At 43.1% G+C, this 21,164-nt stretch overlaps 2 protein-coding genes across 2 annotated transcripts in view; one reads left to right on the top strand and one right to left on the bottom strand.

Moving 5' to 3' along the window:
• Nucleotides 1–8,587, top strand: part of UBXN4 (UBX domain protein 4) — a 39,308-nt gene extending 30,721 nt beyond the window's left edge. Inside the window, exons 10-13 of the mRNA XM_012650525.1 lie at nt 328–430; nt 2,472–2,603; nt 3,566–3,768; nt 6,409–8,587. Coding sequence (XP_012505979.1) covers nt 328–430; nt 2,472–2,603; nt 3,566–3,768; nt 6,409–6,547 — 577 coding nt within the window. The 3' untranslated portion in view covers nt 6,548–8,587. The remainder of the gene's footprint in view (nt 1–327; nt 431–2,471; nt 2,604–3,565; nt 3,769–6,408) is intronic.
• A 2,770-nt stretch (nt 8,588–11,357) lies between these two features.
• LCT (lactase) overlaps nt 11,358–21,164 on the bottom strand; it is a 45,305-nt gene continuing 35,498 nt past the window's right edge. Inside the window, exons 12-17 of the mRNA XM_012650517.1 lie at nt 19,938–20,127; nt 17,894–18,003; nt 15,551–15,685; nt 13,536–13,759; nt 12,441–12,671; nt 11,358–11,575 (exon numbers count right to left, since the gene is read on the bottom strand). Coding sequence (XP_012505971.1) covers nt 11,358–11,575; nt 12,441–12,671; nt 13,536–13,759; nt 15,551–15,685; nt 17,894–18,003; nt 19,938–20,127 — 1,108 coding nt within the window. The remainder of the gene's footprint in view (nt 11,576–12,440; nt 12,672–13,535; nt 13,760–15,550; nt 15,686–17,893; nt 18,004–19,937; nt 20,128–21,164) is intronic.

Below are 21,164 nucleotides of genomic sequence, written 5' to 3'. Positions count from 1 at the left end.
GGTCTCGGGGAGAAGGAATAGGGAGTGACTGCTAGTGGATTCAGAGTTCCTTTTTAGGGTGAAGAAAATGTCCTGGAATTAGATAGTGGTGGTGGTTGCATAACTTTGAATATATAAAAAAAAACCACTGAATTGTGTACGTTAAAAGGGTTAATTTTATGTGAATATCTCAATAAAGCTATTGTTAAAAAATAATAAAAGATCTGATATTGTAGAAAAAAATCTATTGCCATTGCACATTCCACGTCCATCTTCTCTAACTTTTAATTTCATTGTTTGAGAATATATAGAGGTAAAGATGCTGACTTTAATTTTCTTTTTTCATAGCACCATTGCAAGAATTCAATTCCGTCTTCCTGATGGTTCTTCCTTTACAAATCAATTCCCTTCTGATGCTCCTCTAGAAGAAGCAAGGCAGTTTGCTGCAAAGGTAAATTTATGTCTTGAGTTGTAGTAGAGATAAATGTATAGGTATTAAATTGTAGGAACGGAAAGTTTCAAAGCGGAACTGAAGACTGTGAGTGAATCATGACTTATCTCCAAGATGGAGGCACAAGACACCTCTGAGACATTGTGGGACTTCTGTTGTGTATTAGTGTATATGGCAACAGCATATCTGCTTGTTATGCAGAAGCAGGAATTTGCTGATACTATATAGTAGGCTCTGGAAACCTTTCTCAATGGTTAGTATACTCAACTGGAGGAGTGAAAAACAAGTGGTTTCCCAACGGTCTAGTCTGAGGGAGTTGTCCTACTCACTGGAAATGGAAGTCGTTTTTCTTGGTCCTCTCCATTTTCTGCAGATTGCTTAGGGGCTGGCTATTTTCCTACCATCTACCTGTTGGCTAAACTAAAAGAGGAGTAATCTTTATTTGACAAGTACCTTCTTCAGGAATTTACTTCCAAAATGTAGCCTTACTCAAAATCTAAGTGGGATATGAAATTTTATATCCTAGAAAATAAGATATGAGTTATTTCCAATTTGTTTTTATCTCCTGATTTGTTCCTTATTCAAAGTGGATTCTGGGCATCCGATGTCCTTTAGGTTCTAGGCTCATTATATACCAGTATTTTTCTCATATATATGTATAGCTTCAAGGTTAAAATTGGGGGTTTGGTGCAGATCTTTCTGCCAAATCTTTTCTCCCCATTTCGTTTTCTCCCTCACTTATGGGTCCCAAAAGAAGGGTACCTCAAAAGCTGTCTGCCTTCCTGCACTTGTGAGCTAGGCTAGACAATGTTAAAGCTTCCCCTGGCTGGACACCGTGGCTTACGCCTATAATCCTAGCACTCTGGTAGGTTGAGGTGGGAGGATTGCTTGAGGTCAGGAGTTTGAGACTAGCCTGAGCAAGAGTGAGACCCCGTTTCTATAAGAAATTTAAAAATTAGCCAGGCGTGGTGGTGCGTGCCTATATTCCCAGCAACTTGGGAGGCTGAGGAGGAGAATCCATGGAGCCCAGGAGTTTGAGGTTGAGGTGAGCGAAGATGTCATCACTGCACTCTAGCCAGGATGACAGAGCAAGACTCTGTCTCAAAAAAAAAAAAGCTTCCCCTAAACTTTATAGCAGAACCAATTCCAAATAGACTGTTTTGTTCTTACTTTGTTTTGGGACCTCCTGCAGGGTGTCCCCTGTCCTGAGTTTTAGTGCTTCTGCAACAGGTAAATGAGGGGGGGGACTACAGGGAAAAAGAGAGATCTTTGATTGCATCTATGAAACTCTGCCTCAGTACAGTGAGCAAATTTTTCGTTTTTATATGTCCTTAGGTTAGATTGAGAACAGTAAGGAGTATGTGTGTGACTTTTGGTTAAAAAAAAGTTACCGAAAAAATGAGTTGGGCTATTTCTTTGGAATCTTCTAGGGAAAGATATGCAGTTGTGTAAGATTTTGTAAGTATAGGTGACTTAAAATTGTGAAGATGATTGTGCTGCTGCCCAGGTAAATTCCTGGATCTGGAATTATATGTGTAGTGTAGGCTAATTATGGACCATTTTTGCCTTGAGACAAGGAAGAGGCTAAAGCTCCTCAAGTTATATATATGAGGGAAATACTGGTCTAGTCCAGATTTTTAATAGGGAGTACCTGTAATCTAAATGTGTGTTTGTGAGACATTAATATAAGTTTGCCAAAGGATAGTGAAATCCCTAATGAAGAACTGTAACCATACTTAAAGGAGATACATAATTGCTCATTTTTATTCCATTTATTTATATGTTTTTAGGAACTATATTCTTTCTACTTTGTAATCATCTTTGAGTTATAGAAACTTTTAAAAACATTAGGATTTGATAGCTTTTCACCTATTTTTGGAAGTACAGTTTTTATAAGTGGCCTTTGAGTTTACATTTAAATGAACTTTAAGGATTAAGGCAATTTTAATGAAGTAGTTATTTTGGATGCATGTTGGTTATATAATACCTTAATTTTAAAGGGCACTATCATAAGCTTTTTAAAACTTATGTTGTGTTACAGACTGTTGGCAACACTTACGGTAATTTTTCATTAGCAACCATGTTTCCCAGGAGGGAATTTACCAAAGAAGATTATAAAAAGAAATTATTGGATTTGGAACTTGCCCCAAGTGCTTCAGTGGTACTCTTGCCAGTATGTATATACCTACATACTTTTTCTATTCTTATAATTTTCTATTTGTTCTACTTATCATTTTTTATAATTAGCAGAAAGGAAGGGCAGAGGTGTACAGTGAGTAATTAAAATCCAAATTATCCAAAAATTAGACCAATTTATTGTTCTATTGTCCTGTGCTTTACATTATTTGTATTGCTAATATTGCTAGTGAGGCACTACATAGTTTAATTTTCAACTTTTTTCTCACTTATTTTTGTATATAAAAAATGACCAGTAGGAGAGGAAAATCAGAAATGCAGATTATCTAATAATCCACACTTAATATCTTTTATATATAGCGCTACTGTTCACCAAGTTTTTAAAAAAACATGTTATTTTAACATAAAAATAACAATATAACATTAATTTTCAAACAGATTATCCCATTTGATCCTCACAACAATATTTTAATCTCTGATAAAGAAAAGAGGCTCAGAAAGCTTAAATGATTGCCAAGGTCCCACCTTAAGTTCCAGAGCTGAGATAAGTGCCTGGGTCTCTTCTGTCCTGGTTGGTGTAGTTTCCCTGCTCTACACTAGAGCTCCTCGCCTAAAACAGTGAGCTCTCCAATAATCAGGATTTGTATTCACTGAGGTTTGTAATCCTTCCTTTTTTTTTTTTTTTTTTTATCAGCAAGAAAGACTTTTATCAAAGTTAATTTTATTACAAAAGTTTACTTTCCTTAAAAATAGTTGGTTCATTTCACCAAAAACTGCTTTGTACTTTGTATATTATAATTACCCAAAAAACAGCTCCAGGAGTTCCCAGAAACTTTATATACATGAAAAGTAGCAAAAGATGGTAATTTTATTTTCTTGCAGTAAATTAAAATCAATTGGACCTCCTTTTCCTGATAAAAGGTTTATCTAGAACCTTGAGAGTGAGGTGATTGTGCCGATGTAATTTTTATCTGGGCTTATTTATTTCTTAATTTCTAGGCGGGAAGACCAACTACATCCATTGTACACTCTTCCAGCGGAGACATTTGGACATTGTTGGGGACAGTACTTTACCCATTCCTTGCCATCTGGAGATTGATTAGCAATTTCTTATTTAGTAATCCTCCTCCTGCACAGACTTCAGTGAGAGTAACATCATCGGAACCCTCAAACCCTGCATCATCTAGCAAATCAGAAAAAAGGTATCTGTTTGTGTTTTCCCCATTTGCAAAATAAATAAGTCCTAATACCTTTTTCAAAATAAAAAATTTCTGTTATGAGTACTTTGCCTTCTTTCTGTATATGTCCTCCCCAGGGAAAAAACCCAAATGTTCTGAAACTTTATTCTTTCTCCTGGGAAGCTCACTACCTGAGTTTTCTCAGCAAGCTTTCTAAAACCTAGTCCATGGAAAGCAACTTCACCTCTGCTGGCTTTATTTTTTCATTCATTGAATTTTCTTTATCCCATCACTGTCAAGGCAGATTTTTTTTTCCAGGTATATAATATCTTCCTTGCTAACCATGTTTTGCCTGAAAAGATAATTCATTCCATTAATTGCTTATGGTCATCTTACATAATTTCTTTAGAAGAATCATTGTGCTTTGATAATTTTAACCCTGGTGGTTCTCTGATCTACTGGCTGACAGTCTTGTCTGGGTCAGTCAGAGAAACACCAAATTGAGGAAACTAGTTATTGCCTTGAAAGTGGTGCCTCCTTCAGAGATATTTCAGACTAATCCCTTAACCAAGAGGCCCAGCTTTTATAGCAGAAAGCAAAGGTTAGAATGGTAATATGGACAACTCTGACAATTTTAGCTCATACCACTGTTGTTTGTTAAGATTGTGCATATTAGGAAAAAAAATCCTTGACTATAATAAGTGAATCAAAGAGGAAATAAAACTGAAATTATATACTATTAAGAAAGTATTAACGGCCGGGTGCGGTGGCTCACGCCTGTAATCCTAGCACTCTGGGAGGCCCAGGTGGGTGGATCACTCAAGGTCAGGAGTTTGAGACCAGCCTGAACAAGAGCGAGACCCTGTCTCTACTAAAAAATAGAAAGAAATGATCTGGACAACTAAAAAATATATAGAAAAAAAATTAGCCGGGCATGGTGGCGCATGCCTGTATTCCCAGCTACTCGGGAGGCTGAGGCAGGAGGATCGCTTGAGCCCAGGAGTTTGAGGTTGCTGTGAGCTAGGCTGGCGCCACGGCACTGTAGCCTGGGCAACAGAGCCAGACTCCGTCTCTAAAAAAAAAAAAAATATTAACAATAAAAATAATAACATATTCAGATGAAAAAAGATTATGCATATTTGAAACAGGATAATAGGAAATATTTTCCTAGAAAGTGAGATTGTGCCCCTTCTAATAATTAAATAACAATTTATTATAGTGTATTTATGTATTTATTATATACTTCTGTTAAACACTCTATGAGGCCGTTAATAAGCATTATAGCAAATCCTCACACCAATCCTATGTAATAAGTAGTGAAAAATCCTTGCCTCTGCCCTTGGTATGGAGATCCCTAGTCATGTTTTATTCATTCTGTAGGTGATTTATATAAATATTGTGATTGGGTTGATTTAGCCTTTATCTTGATTTATTTCTTAACTGTTAGAAATACCAGTCACCTCTTTAATACATTACTCAAGTGAAGACTCAGAGAAATTTCTCTAGTCATAGAATAGCATTCAAAGTAGGCCTTGTTAGTACTGAATTTCAGAACTCTTACTGAGCAATGAGTGGAAGCATTTAATCCTGAATTACTGTAATATGGGATAGCTTATTGTGTGGATTTTTAAAACTTTTTTCAAATAAGAGAAAAGGTCTTGGGTTGGGACAAAGGATAAGACGAATATGTGTCTAAGAGTGTGAAGCTTTGTGTTCTGCTATTGTTTTTCCTCTTTTTCTGTCTCCCTCTAGTGTTATAAAATTCTGTTAGCTTAAATTTTACCCTTATTTCCTAACTATTTTCAGATGAGGAAGTCCTCTTTGTTTTTTTTTTTTTTTTTTTTTTTGAGGCAGAATCTCACTCTGTCGCCTGGGCTAGAGTGCTGTGGTGTTACTTATAGCAACCTCAAACTCCTGGCCTTAAGCAATCCTCCTGCTTCAGCCGCCCCCCACTCCACCCCGGTATCTGAAACCGTAGGCATGCACCACCATGCCCAGCCAATTTTTTCTATTTTTAGTAGAGATGGGGTTTTGATCTTGCTCAGGCTGGTCTTGAACTCCTGAGCTCAAGAGATCCTCCTGCCTTGGCCTCCCAGAGTGCTAGGGTTACAGGCATGAGCCACCGCGCCCGGCCTTCCTCTTTGTTCTTAATTGTTTATAAATAAGTCATTATTAAAGATTTCGAGAGGATTAAAAGTTGCTATTTCGTTATAGCAACAAGAAACGAAAAAAAAATTGCTGATTAGCCATATCTGTCAATTAAGTTGTAACTAGAGCTTTGGATAACCTCTAGGGTGCTGTGTAAGTGCTCATGCTCTTCTCAAGCTTGGTTAAGTCATCAGGAAACACATGGAAATGGAAAATGTGATTTGGCTGGTCTGGCTTAGAGAACAGACGAAGTTAAACTGCCAAAGACTAATAAAGACACACACACACACACACACACACACACACCAAAAAAAAAAAAAAAAAAGACTAATAAAGTTTAATACTGCATTAATATAATGCAGTATTAGATATAATTATCTCCTGTGGACTTTTCTTACCTTACATGGTGTTACAAGTAAAGTATAGTTGCCTATACTAATGGAAGTTGGAAGGAACTAGCTTCGTATTACTATTGTTTTTATGTCATCTTCCCTTTTCTCCTTTTGTTACAATCAGGGAACCAGTCAGAAAAAGAGTGCTGGAAAAACGCGGGGAAGACTTTAAAAAGGAGGGGAAGATATATAGATTGAGGACTCAAGATGATGGTGAAGATGAAAACAACACTTGGAATGGAAATTCTACTCAACAGATGTAGTGCAACAAGTACAATATGTGCAATAATCATTGTTTCTCCTGTTAATTCAACTAAAATTCTACTGGAAAAGTGGACTGCTTTATGTATTCCAACTGATTTATAAAATGTCTCTTTATTCCTGCTTAGTGGGTGTGGGTTAAAGTTGTTTAACTCAGAAAAGTCAAAACATAAGATAACTGGCTGCTTGGTCCTTGCATATGGTAACCACTGCTAGAATCCTAGAAGAATCAACAGGCTTGCCACAGGCTGCCTCCATCCGCTTCTTACTTAGTATTTCGTATACTCATTAGCTCTGTGCTCTCAGATTACACATTTTGTTTAGAGCTATTTTGCTCCAAGACTCTTAAGCCCACACAAAGTAACTGGTAAGTCACTGAGTAATTTGACTCTGAGTCAGAGCATTTTAACTAGCCAATCAGATGATAATTTATGTTTAACTTTTCTTTTTGCTCATCAGCTGCAAGCAGAATCTTGTAGTTTTTAATCTTAAATACTGAATAAAAAATCTTTTTCAAAAATCGGAATGATCTTATTTTTGCTTTAAGTTTTGTTATCCTAGGATCTTTTTGTTGCACAGGGCTCTGGGGAGGTCATGTGTCTCTGATTTTTTTTTTCCCCCAGTACTGCCCTGGAGCTATGCCAGGAACGTAGCTGGCCACCTTACCTTAAATATCACTGAAGAAAGAAATGTTCTGACACATACTGATGCCATGTCACTGTCTCTCCTAAGTCAGTGAGGCATCACTTTACAAAAAGTTATGGTATGTTAAGGTCTTTGTTTTCATTGGGTGCAAAACAGCTGCTAGTCCACAACCTAGTTTTCTCTCTCATTTTTATACTGAAGCTTTGTCCTCAGTAATCACACTTCAAGGACCTAAAGTGCCCACAGGACAAGAAGTATAGAAGACATACCTTTATTCATTTGGTTATTCTTAAGAATTTGAAGGAGACAATAAGAATCTGAAGCTGACTTACATGCTACTTTATCCATAATGTTTTTGGTAGTGAAGACGACTGACAATGTCTGAAAATAGTGCCTCTGTTTTAGATTGGAAGATAGCACTCTTGAGCAAACATACGGAAAGACTCTGACTTTATTTTGTAATGGGAGGAAGAAATTTTCTCAGAGCGAACTTTTTCATTTATGAAATAGCAGTGACTTTAAAAAATGGTAATAGTCATTTTTGGCAAGGAAACAGGCTATGCTGTTGGTAGGAATGAAAACCAGTGTAATCTTTCTGAAAAATATTCATCAGAAACTTTAAATATTTCATATTCTTTGATCTAATAACTTGTTCTAAAGAATCATCAAATGCAGACAGTGTTTAGGTATAAACATTAAGTATTATTTATTTTACTCAAGAACTGGAAACCAACTGAATTCCTTCTGCAGAAGTAATTTTTGATGAGGGGAAATGAATGGTATACTAATTAGCAACTCAATTTACCATATGTTTATTGAGCACCTGTTACATGTTGGGGGGAAAAGAAGCAGGATCCAGAGCTATAGAGGGTGTCCTCAGCTTTGTAAACACATTTTCTATATAGATAGTACTAGGTATTAATATATATGTAAAGAAAGAAGAAAACACACCAAAACATTAATAGCGGTAAGAGTGGTTATATGTGGCTTTAGGGAATTTTTTTGCACCCTCATGTTTTCCCAATTTTCTTTAGTGACCATACTATTTCCATAACTTAAAAAGTTGAGTTTGAAAAAGAAAATCTCTCTAGCGAGCATCCCATTTAAGTAAGTTTGTCATCTTTAAAAATGCAGCAATATGTGATATTTTTTAAAAAAAAAACCTATCAATGGGTGTGACCCTACTAATAACTATTAGAAATACATTTGGAAAAACGTCAAGTACCTCAAGTCAGTTTGCCTTGAAAAAAATCAAATTTAAATCCTAGAAAAATGTACCTGAAAGAATCCTTCATAATTTTTGAGTAGCAAGATCCCTCCTCAATTTTATATTTTGAGGTATACATGGCAAAAAATTTAAACAGTATATAAGGCTATAAAATGAAAATGAAGTCCCCCTCTTCACATCTTAACCCCCAATACTATTCTCCAAAGGTAATCTAGTAAGTTTCTTATGTAATTTTCAGAAAATTTTTATGCATATATAAGCAAATATGTAATCTTTATTTTTTAAATAAATGGGATCATATTGCATATACTACCCTGCATCTTGCTTTTTTACTTACATTATCTCGATCTCTGTCAACACGTAGCTACTGCATTCTTATTAATGGCGCATAGCATTCTATTTGATGAACGTACCCCATGCTCTGGGGGCATTCAGTGGTTATTACAATTTTTTTGTTTCTATTACAAACATTGCTACAGCCTTGGGGGGGAGATATTTTTATTGTGAAAATATACCTGTAAGATATGTTACATAACTTACTAAGTCAAAGGGTGTTTGCAGTTTGGATTATGAAAGATGCTGTCAAATTGCCTCCTCTAAAGGCTGTATGAATTTGGACCCCCACCAACAGTGTATGAAAATGGCCACTCCCCACACCTTGCCAACACTGCTTTATCATACTTTTCATCTTTGTCAACATGATAGATGAAAAATTTATATGCATTTATATGCACTGTATTTATCGTGAATGAAGTTGAGCATCTTTTAATGTTGATCATTTTGACTTATTTTGAGAACTGTGTATTTGCCAATTTGTATTTATTTCTTTTTCATATTTTTCTTAGAATTCCATGGACACTAAGAAAATTCTCCCTTTGCCAGCAGGTGCTGTTAAGTATTTTCTCCCTCTCTTTTGATGAGTACGTTTGGTAATTTTTTGCCACAATATTTTCAGTGTTTTTCTTTATGGCCTCTGGGTCTTGAGTCTTGCTCATAAATACCTTTCCCACTTCAAAAATTAATTTTTTTGTGTCCTAGAATTTTCGTGGTTTCCTTTTTTTATGTTTAAATCTGGTATCCAAGGAAAGGATCTGCCTCCCTCTTGTACCTGTGGCTGCTGTCCTCAAGAGCTGACCTGTTGACCCACCCCCATTTATGGGACCTTCCATCTTACCTCCCTGCCGCTGCTTTGGCGCGCCGCCTTTGTCTCATCCTCTTGTTTCCCTAGTTGGTTGTGTGTCTAGGCTCTGTTTTCCTTTCTTGATCTATTTGCTCTCTGTTACCAGGCTACTTTAATAACTAGCTTTATAATATGTTTTAATATTCTTTTTCCTCCACATTTAGCCTGGCTCTTCTCCAAGTTCATTTAATATGTGAAACTTTGTTAGTGTTGCCCCCCAAAAAAGTTATATTGGATTTTGAGATTGATCTAGGTATAATTAACAGCTTATGATGCTGAGCGTTTCTGCCCAAGAAATGTCTTTACTATCAGTTTCAGAACCACCCTCACTCCTGTCTGACAAATTCTTCTTATCTGTTGATGGAGAAAAATGCACATGCACCACAAGTTGCTGACTGCCAGGTTGGGACTCATGACGGCAGAACGTTTTGATAGGAATTTTCATAGACATAAAAATTCAGGTAAGGAATGCTTACAAAAAACAAAATTTCAAGATGATCAGTCTTTTTAAATCAGCCAAAAATTACCCTTTATTTTTTAAAAAAAAACATTTCCCAGCTATCTAGAGACAATACATAATCAAGTTTTTAAGTGTTTCACACAGATTGTGTCACTAGCGCATTTGGGGGGTTGATAAAGACCACATCTCTCCCTCTCCCGCCACTGCTCTGGATACGTTTGTGAATGGATAAACAAAAGGAGGAGGTGTGCTTTCCATTGCTGTCTCTACATTGTGCGTGCCAAAGACGGACGTGGTCTTTGGCCTTAAGAAGCCAACAGAGAAATGTGCAGTTCCGGCATAAAGCAGTCAGATTGTCATAGGGGATGGTTACAAGCCAAGCAGAGGACGAGTATCTTCCTGGGGAATTCAGGGAAGCTGTCCAGAGGAGAAGGTGCATGATTTCCGCTGAGACCTGAAGGCACTTTCAGAAGAAAAGGCACCCTAGGCCGAAGGAGTAGCATTTGGGAAGACACAAAGGAATGTGGGATAGTCAAGGACCTACAGGCAGTTCAGAGCTACCACAAGTTGGGAAAGGAGGAAGGGAAACGGGCCAAATGAACGAAGGTCTGATCACACGTCTGATAGATGGGAGAGCTGGGGACTGCACAAGAGGTGGCAGCTGCGGTGTTTGAGGGATGGAGAACAAAGGATTGTACGGAGGCCACCTCTTTCTGCATGTTGTGGTATCCGCCCCAGGCAATATGATGTGACGGAAAGTCTTGGTCTGGCGGGAAAGCTCAGTAGGAGCCCCAGGTGTCTTGTGTGACTTAACTGCTGTTGAACCTACTTTCTCAAGAAGAAGCAACCATGGGAGATGGGACACAGTCACAGAACTGTTTTGATTTTCTGAGAAACACAAGCTATGAGGCTGGGGGGAGCCTGAGGAAGGGCCGGAGATGACATTGCAGTCTGTCTACGCAGTGGAGTTGATTTCTCATAGAAAGGATGTCTATGGTTTTTACTCACAATTCCACCTTTCGCAAGGCTGAAACTTACAATAGCCCAGTTAATTAAGTGGTTCACAGACCCCACCAGATCAGTTCTGTATCTGCACATTTCCAGAAGAGCCACCTGCTGTCTCCGCCAATGCCCAAATGAACTCTGATACGGGGCAAAATGCAGATATTTTCATTTTAATCAGGACTTTATGGAGAAGTTGAGTACAGGCAGAATCCAAGACCCTAGGAGTTTCGTGGCCAGCAAAGGTATGTAAAGGAACCGGGCCTGCTTCACAGAACTTGAGGAGGTGGCGACTTGTCAGAATGAAGAAACAGGGCTCAATTCCTGTTGGCTTGGCTGTGTTTTCCTTTGCTTGGAGCTCTTGCAGAGCAGGTATGACAGAAGTGCCGAGCCACAGGCTCCAAGAAGCACAAGAGAAAAGAGAACGTACAGAGCCGTCTCTGCCTCCGCGGTGCTGAGCGTCAGCCCCAGGAACTGAACGTCCCCTTGCACGGGGCTGAGGGCGGGGCCGGCATCTAGGAAAGGACAACAGAGTGGTTCGTGCTCTAGTGCTGAGTGACCAGATCTATGTGACCCCAGATTAGGCCCTTGCTGGATCCTTGGAGTCCGGAGGCTACTCAGGACCCCAAATCTGCACAGCCAGAGTGGGCGCATTGCCGAGGTGGTGCCCATCCCCTTTCACTGGTATTAAGAGCCCCTGATTGAAATGAAGCGGTTTTATTTTTTAAACATCTGTAGCAGCAACCAGAATACAAGCTGAGTACCCCTTATCCAAAATGCTCGGGACGAGAAGTGTTTTGGATTTGGGAATTTTTCAGATTTTGGAATATTTGCATATACATAATGAGGTATCTTGAAGATAGGACCTAATTTTAAACAACATTCATTTATATTTCATATATACCTTATCCACATAGTCTAAAGGTAATTTATACAATGTTTTTAATAGTTTTGTGCATGAAACAGTTTTAACTGTGTTTTGATTGCAACCTGTCACTTGGATTCCGGTGTGGAATTTTCCATTGGTGTTGTCATGTTGGCACTCAAATGTTTCAGATTTTGGAGCGTTTGGGATTTCGAATTTTCAGATTAGGGATACTCAACCTGAATAATCTAAACTGGATAATTGTAATTTACATTCGTACAGTGATTTATACTCTTTCAGCCATTCAACAAATATCGGGCACCCACATCATGCAAAGTGCCCTTTGTTCCAATGCAAGAATGGCTGGAGCATTCAAAGAAAATAGATATTGGTTGAATGAAGTGGATGGTGAGGCAGAGAGGAGGGTAATAAACTAGAAGAAAAATAGACTGAAAGGGGTCCTTCCCCTCACCCTTTACCTTTTGGTTTTAGTCCCTCCCAGAGCCACATCTCACCTTCCGGCTGTTGGAGGCAAGGGTCAGGCCCTGCCTCGGGGTCAGGGAAGCCATTGCACCGGATTATAGAGGCATAGAACTTGGCTGATGCTCTGGGGACCCTTGGCAGAGAAAGGTCAGTGTAGTTCACAAAATGCAGACCAAATTTCTCTGAGAAGCCTGTGGCCCACTCGAAGTTGTCCATCAGAGTCCAGACCGTGTATCCTCGAAGGTCCACCTTATCCTGCACAGCTGCCCAAACACAGAGGCCCAGGCATGAGCTCTCCTCGTCTCAGAAGACACCTTCCTGCCATGTCCACGGAAGCCAGGGGTGCCCACAGCTCTCCCCACCACTCCAACTCACTGATCGGGGTGAGCTTTGGCTTTAGCCCTTTGAGAGAGTTGCCCCTTCTTTTGCATGCAATGATTGTTAGCAGGTCCTCTGCGAATGGAGCTGCAGAGCCGCCAGCATCTTTCTAGAAAGGCTCAGCCCTGAATGGGAGTCGGGAACACCGGCAGACTAAGCTAATGACACTGGGTCATCTACACTCCTCGCTGTGTATCTCAGGATATTGGTCTTGGTCAGTGCCTTAAAATGTTAATACTCTTCCCTTTAGAAAATAAGATTTTAGCTGGGAAGGATTATCTAACCGTTTCCTTTGGCCAGAGCATTGCTCTTTCTCTTTTACTCAGCATTGCTTTCCATTCCCTTATTTTCATAGTCCCATCCCAAGTTGTTAGGGCTGAGCCAACGGTCTCAAACTTCTGCTTGGGGAACAAAAGACCCTACAACCACCCAGCCTACTGCTCCCAGCCCCTGCCCAGGCCGTCCTCAGGAGACATCAGACATTAGGAAGGATCCAGGGGAGCAGGTGACTCAGACCAGGAACCGAGGTCTGGCTGGTGTCAGGCCACTGGGTTTGCTTGCTGGGCTTAGCTCTAGGAAGCAAAAAGCTGGGAGTGCAGCGCTGAAGAAAAGCTTAAACCCAGCAGGAGTGAGAAGCCTCATCGTTCTCTTCTTACTGTGGCTCCAGGATGCAGTAGCTCCCTCCTGCACATGTTGGGTGTTCCCGACAGGGAAAGGTGTACGTTGAGGAAGGGGTGGGCCTGTCCTACCTTTGAGGGCCTCGTTGATGTAAGTGCGGAGGTAGTAGATCCTTAAAGTGTCGTTGAGGTCTGTTTCTTCCCGCTCGGAAATCCCGTTCTCGGTGACATAGATCGGAGGGTTGTTGTACTCCTCCTTTAGCCAGTTCAGGATCCTCCTGAAGCCAAAAGGTGTCACCTTCAGCCAGAAGGAGCCAGAGTCTGGCCAAGAGCGATCTGTGATGGAGGCAACTCCCCTACAAGTTCAAAAACTAAACATTAGGTCTCCTTTTATAACTCCCAAGTGGCCCTTTACACAAGACACAAAACAGGATTTATGCTAGCAAAAGCCTTAGGTTTAGTCTAGGGTTAAGAGTCATACTAAACCCAGAAGAATCAAAGCGCCTCAAATTCTCTTTTTGCTAGTTCTAGTTGCTCACGCAATGCCGGGGCAGCTTTGGACAAACCACTCACTGCTCTCCCTTCTTCAGGTCCTGTCCCTGTGCAGAGTGAAGCCCGACCCTCCTCCCTGGCTCTGTTAACAGATGGCACCTACGCTGGACGTGACAGGCTCCGGTGTTCCCAGCTCCAGGCTCCCCATGGATGCCAGTGCTGTGTCTTCAGAGACACATTCTGGGCTCCCTCGAGTCACCTATGTTTAGTCCACGCCATATACAGACCACGGGTGCAGCCACAGGCACCGAAACTCCGGGCCCTCATTTGTGTGATGACAGGGGGCAGACGGGCCGGGGCCTGCCCCACGTGTCCAAGAAGCTCGATCATCTCAAGGGCCACACACGTCAAATAAGGACCAGCCTTCAGACACTTTTTACACCCAAATCCTTTGGAAAAATGTGTTTTGTTTTATCAGCACCTGGATTTATCTTACCCAGCTGAACTGAATGTGGGCCATTTCATAAGCTCAAGTGGCGGTCACTGGGGAGGCAGTCCCAGCATGACGAGGAGGGGAGGAGAATCAGGGCAAGTAGAGGGATGCTCTGGAGTCCTTCTCAGCACCCCCAGCGAGCCCAACTCGGGGGCTGTCAGGATGCAGTGGGGGTGAGGGGCTTGTTTTCAAAGAAGGAACCTGGACAGATTCAGAGCTACTGATGTGGCAAAATGCTTGTCAGAAGAGGAACAAAATAATGTATATACATATAATTGTGTTTTTTTGTAATAAATAGGTGAATGAATATATTTATGTAATATGTGATATAAATATATATAAATTATATAATATATAGAGAGATCAATAGTATGCCCATGCACACGCATAAAACTTCTGAAATGACACACATAAGAATTTCCCAATCTTGTTTTCTAATGTTTCCACCATGGATATATATTATTTGTGTAATACAGAAATAATAGTTTGGGCCGGGCACAGTGGCTCACACCTGTAATCCCAGCACGCTGGGAGGCCGAGGCAGGAGGATCGCTGAGGTCCGGAGTCTGAAACCAGCCTGAGCAACATAGTGAGACCGTGTGGCTATAAGAAAAATAGCCACATGTGGTGGTGCATGCCCGCAGTCCCAGCTACCCGGGAGGCTGAGGCAGGAGGATTGCTTGAGCCCAGGAGTTTGAGGTTGCTGTGAGCTACGATTGCACCACTGCACTCCAGCCCGAGCGACAGAGTGAGACTGACTCAAAAAAAGAAAAGAAAGAAGGAAGGAAGGAGGAAGGAAGAAAGAAAGAAAGAAGAAAAATAGTTTGAACTTTTCCTTGAAAGGGAAAAAAAATTACTATTTTGACTGAAATACATCTGAGAAGTGAAACAAATTTGACAATAAATGAAAACCAAGGAAATAAAAATATTTTTCTTGAAAACGCTTCTAAAAAGCCAAGCACATGTGTCTCTACGAGAGGCCCCTCAGAATCCCTGGCTGCTGGAGCTCTCCTGCGGGACTCAGCGCTGGCACGCACCCTGACACCCTGGCCTGCATGGCGCCAGGAGGCCCTGTGCTGAGGCCGCGCAGGCCAGAGTGCCAGCGGCCATGGGCACTTTCTGCCCCTTCCAGAGAGCTCCAGCACCCTGTTGGCAGACTTACCTGTCTGCATCGTAGGCAGAGACGGTGGGGGGATAGTCGAGGTTGTAGGCCAGGACAGTGGTGTAGTGATTGAACCCAAAAAAGTCATAGGTGCCGTTGATCCTCCTCTTCTCACTCTCCGTAAATTCCGGCAGCCTGAGTGGAAGGAGCCATTAAGGGCGGGGGCTTGAGGAAGAGACGTCACGGGCAGGGGCTGGGGGTGCTCTGAATGCCAGATGCTTGGCCGGGGCTGGGGGCCCTTCAGTGGGCAGGAAGCACCTCACTTCCCTCTCTAGCTACGAGAGCCTCTCTCTGTTGGCAAAACGAAACTACTAGTTGCCCCTGAGGGAAGCCCCCTCGCACATTATTTTTTATTTCCTTCAAACATTAACATATGCAAATATCTAATACATAGCATCTACGACAGATTTCAAAATCAAGAGCATGTCTGAAGTACAGACCTTGAGTCTACTCCTTTATATTCATAAAGTTATAAGATCTTTTATAATTCCTGTTTCCACGTCTGCCCTTCACGTGTTCCTCTGCTGTTGTGTTTGTGTGTTTAGGTGTGCCTCTTTTCTCCAGGATAGACTTATTAATGAGGGAAATTTTTTGCAAATTGAGTATTTGAGGTTTGGACTTCTCTGTTCTCGTGATTTCACTGAACTTTGTTTTCCTAACAGGTGGATGGAGCATTTTCTTTTCTTTTTAACTTCCCAGGACTAGCAAGAGCTGGACAGAGCATTTCCCACGTACGCTGAGCGAGGAGACTGTTCTGCAACCCTTGACTAACGTGCATTGTGTGGAGCACGTACAGGTTCCTTTCGGCCAAATCCTGACGACAGGGAGACCCTGCTGCTGTTGCCCAGAGATGCCCTGCTTAGGCCTCTGACACCTTCATCTTGACCTTTCTGCTATCATTAACCTGAGGCACCAAAACCTTACCTCCCTGGAGTTTCTGAAACCCTGGAGAGAACTAAAACCCAGCCTCCTCACGCCCCTCAGGCGCCAACAGTGACTCCTCATGGCCTGTGGCGCCAAGGCCAGGGCCCTGTCCCTGGCTTCTAGCCCCTCCACCGTGTGGCCTTGGCCCATTCCCTGCCACCAGGCAGGTCTCCCCACTCTTAGCTTCACGTGCCCCACGCATTCTTACCTAGGCCTGCACTCACTCCCCATCCCTTGGACGGAATGACCTCTGATCTCCCAGATTCTATCCATCGTCAAGGCCCATCTCAACTGATGTCCTGCATTGTCCATGAGTCTCCTGGGTCTGCTCGGCCCACCCTGATCTCGCTCATCTTCTGAGTTTTCCTTGTGCTGAAGAGACTGGGGAATGGAATTCCATGGAATACTGTCTTCCCTGCTGGTCTGTCCACAGCCTGAGGAGTCAGACCTGGAACCCTCCCCTCACGTGAACCGCGGGGCCTGGCCTAGACTCAGGCACATCGTGGGCACTCGGAAAAGTCACACGGGTGGACTGGAGCGCTCACTTGCTCCTTGGAGATCGGAGTTGGCCGATCGGACCTCTAGGCACAGCCTGCCCGGCAGGGCTGGCCCCAACCGGGCCAGGATGAGCATTGCAAGGTGGCAACTGGATTTTTAATCCTCAGAGCCGGGCTATGTCGGGAAGTTAGGGGAAAGACTCAAAGGCTGTGTTAGGAGTGCATATCTTCCGCATTCCTTTTACCCTCCCCTGCTGAGGTCACATGAGCCACCCTAGCACTGTGGGTTTGCCCCCCTAAAGCCAGTGACCATCACTTTGTGTCTTTCCACACACCACACTCCAATCCCAGCTGGATGAACCTTAAACCCCCTGAGTGGGCCCTGGAAGCAGATGGCTTAGTTTCAAAGCCCAGCTCCATCACTTAATAGTGGGGTGATCTTGCCTAATCTTTGTGCCTCAGTTTACTTATCTTTAAATAGGAATAAAAGTAGCAACAGATCATTAAATGTTGGCGGTTGTTGACAGGAAGCAGCGTTGCTTTGGTGCCAAGCAATGCCACCTACTGGCCAACAGTGGAAAGCACATGCCAGGCATCGCCTGTTGTGTCCACATTCACTGTAAAGCAATGAACTGGGACAGGAGGAGCTGGGGGGTTTGTCCTTGGAGTGAGGTAGTGCAGTTGCTAAGAGATGGATGCCCTTGGGACAGATTTCCTGGCTGTTCTATTCTATTTCCTGAAATATAATAAGCATGATAGCAATTGCCTTTTGTCAAGCACACAGCAGTGCCAGGTGCTGGGCTAAGAGCCTTGCAGACACAATCAGGTGTAATCGAGAAGCCCAGAGACGTGGTAACTCACCTGAGACACACCTCTGACCCCAGCACCCATGCTCCGGGCGCTGTAGGCACCAGGACCTTACCGGGACTGGTTGAGGCCTGCGGCCAAGCTCCTGTCACGGATCCGTGTCTTCATCACCTCGTGGTAGTCTCCATTCTTGAAAATAGGGTGTGCAAACCAGCCTCCCATAAACTGCGGGTGGGGTGGGGGGTCAGTCAGCCTCGGCACGCAGGTGGGCACAGCGAGAGTCAGCGACGCCCCTCCTGGACCCTCTGGCCTCAGAAGCTCCCACTTCCTCCCCGGCCCCCAGACTTGAGCCCGCCTCTCCTCTGGGGCTCTGTGCGTGTTGCAGCTTCAGCACCCTCAGGTCTGTCCAGCCACGTCTGTTTGCTTGGCTGCCATCTCGCTGAGGGCAGGGCCACGTTCTTAATGATTACAGCGTGGCGTGAAGGAGCTGAACCGAGCACTGGCCCAGGCACTTGACAGATGCCTCCCGGCTGCTCTTGGAAGGGTCCCACAGAGAGGAGGGAGAGACCAGAAGCCTCTAGGGCCCTGATTCCCTTTCTCACCAAAGAGCAGCTGAACCTCCTCATCAAAGCGCCTGTGGATCAACCAGAGCTTTCTGGGAAGGGCTGAGTTTCAAGCCTTTCCTGGCTGCCCAGGCAAAGCAAACTCTTCATGGACTTTCGACTGACAGCCCTGGAGCGGGGAACTGTGGGACCTATTTTCCATAATGAGGTCTAGGCCATCCTTATTGTGGGGGGACACGTGGCACCCAAACACCGTGATGCTGGGGGGCTCGAGAGACTTCGTCAGTCGCTTCAAATGCCCTGCACCTGCTGGCTGATGCCTGAAATGTGGGATGAGGGCAGCCCACGTCAGAAATGAGGCTTGGGACACACAACCTGGTAAAAGAGGCTTAAAGGCACTTTCTGAGATAACAAACTCGATCTTTCTGTGGGAACTGATTCTAACAGGAGATGTGTCTATCATGGTCCCGGGCTGCAGTATCACAGTTTGCCAGAAAGTGGCTCAATGTAATGATGTGACAGCCTAACATTTCCTGAGGTTTGGGGTTTTGATTTCAGGAAAAAAAAATACTGCTCTAATTCACCAGTTCTGTGAGTCTGAAATGAGAGAAGCATTTAGTTTTTCCCCAAACTGTTTCCCCAGCTGGCTAGCAAACCGGAAAATTAAGCCCTTAATTATTAACTTTGCCACCTTTGTCAAGGTCTCTTGTGAAAAGTTCAGCAAACCAAGGCCCTTGGTGTCCCCCAAGAGAGTCAGAGTGCCACAGTCTGCAGACTCGCCTACAGGACCAAAAGTGGAAACCAATCCGGAGAGGGGAAGAGAGAGAGAGAGGAGAGAGAGCCTTGCCTTTCTTTCCTGACACTGGAACATGGGAGAAGGCGCCTTCTAATCCCTTCAGAGAGACTGGCAGGGGCTGGGAAAAGCTGTGCTGTGAATGAGGGCCATTCTTGCCCTCTCTCCTCTTGTCAGGGGCCAGATTGAAATAAAGGTAGCCTCTGCTGGCACCTGCTTACTTCTAGTGTCTCTGCTTCTTTGGGGTGAAATTCCATAACCAAAAGATGTGTGTCCTTATTTTAAACTCATAGAATTGGCAAATTAGGGGCACTAATGAGTTTCACAGAATGAAGGCCTTCAATTTAAGGAATGCTTAGGCTGGAGCAAATATTTAATAAAATTAGATAGTGACACTTAGAGGTGAAGTGTGACATTGCAGCCCAGCTCTATTAGCTACTACAGTCAAATCAGAGATTGAAGAGACGGAATATCTTTCTATGAGTCAGCTTCAAACCAATGCTACACGCAGAAAGGACTACATGTGCAAATAACTTTTTAAGACTTAAAAGACAAACTAGTCCCAAAGAACTTATCACTTTCATCACAGCAAATCTATGAGGTGGGTAGGGCATCTCCAGTTCCAAGATGAGAAAACTAAGGTATGAAAAGATTAGGTGATTTTCCCAAGCTCATAAAATCAGGTAATAGCAAAACTAGGCCTAGATCCTGAATCTTTGATTCACAATCTAATTCTGTTTCTATTAGACTGTGACAGGAGGGAAAAACAGACAAAAATAAGAGCGTCCAGAGGAAAAACAGACCTGAACGTATCTCCTGGCTGCCTCCACATCCTCCTGGTTGGAGGGGTCTCTGGGTTCAGCCCAGTCACTGCTGATGGTGATGGAAATCACGCCACCTTGACTGGCACGGTATATATCGTTGTACAGATGCCAGGCCTCAGCATGAGCCTTGATTAGGTTGTGGCCAACAATGTAGGGTGAAGTGCCAGGCCTGAAGATTCCTGGAAACACACACAGGGATGTCAACAGAAGATGGATGTGGCCAAGAGTGTTACTCCCTGCCTGCAGATGTTCCCTTTGTGTTTGGGAAAAAGAGTGCAGATTTTGGCATTCGGGAGACTGGAATTCAAACCTGGACCTCTTACAAAGTAAGAGGCCAGTAATTCAACCATTCAGTTTTCTCCTCAGTGACACGGGAGGCAGCGAGTACTCGTAAGAGGGAGATGAAATGGTGCATGTGAAGCTCCCGGCAGCAGTGTTTGGCAGAGAGAAGGCCCTTGATAAATGTTGGCTTCTGTCCTCCTCGTCCGAAAGAATGGCTCATATGTCTTAGGCCAAATGCCCCTAATAGAGTGTGCCTCAGGAGTTGACTGGAGCTCTTTGGGGACCCACTGTGAAAGTTAGGGTTGGAGAACATAGGTAATGCAAGCAGCTGACACAGAGATTCCTTGAGAGCAGAGGCTACCAGAGAGCCGCCTCTCCTGTGTTGAGGGGGTGGTAAACCAAAGTGCCAACCAAGGCTGATGGGAGATACATCTGATAATGACTCGAAGCACATCTCCCATGGCTCCTTCTAGCTTTTACGTGTGATTTTGGGGAATCACATCAATGAATACAAATTTACTCTTATAAGCTCAGAACTGGAGAAAAGGGAAATTGGGTGGTTCTCAAGGTACAAAGACAGGTCCACAATCCCTTATTGAAAACTCTTAGGAATCCAACAATCCCACTACTGGGTATTTATCCAAAGGAAAGGAAATCAGTATGTCAAACGGGTGCCTGCTCCCCCGTGTTTATCGCAGCACTAGTCACAATAGCCAAGATATGGAATCAGCCTAAGTGTCCATCAGGGGGTGAATGGATAAAGAAAAGGTGGTGTAGCCGGGCGCGGTGGCTCACGCCTGTAATCCTAGCACTCTGGGAGGCCGAGGCGGGCGGATCGTTCTGAGCTCAGGAGTTCGAGACTAGCCTGAGCAAGAGCGAGACCCCGTCTCTACCAAAAAATGGAAAGAAATTAATTGGACAGCT

This window comes from Propithecus coquereli, unplaced genomic scaffold (assembly GCF_000956105.1).
Source record: "Propithecus coquereli isolate 6110/MARCELLA unplaced genomic scaffold, Pcoq_1.0 Scaffold33, whole genome shotgun sequence".
In the NCBI taxonomy this organism is placed as follows: Eukaryota; Metazoa; Chordata; class Mammalia; order Primates; family Indriidae; genus Propithecus; species Propithecus coquereli.
The sequence above is the reverse complement of the archived record's forward strand: the minus strand, read 5'-3'. Positions and strand labels throughout refer to the sequence as shown.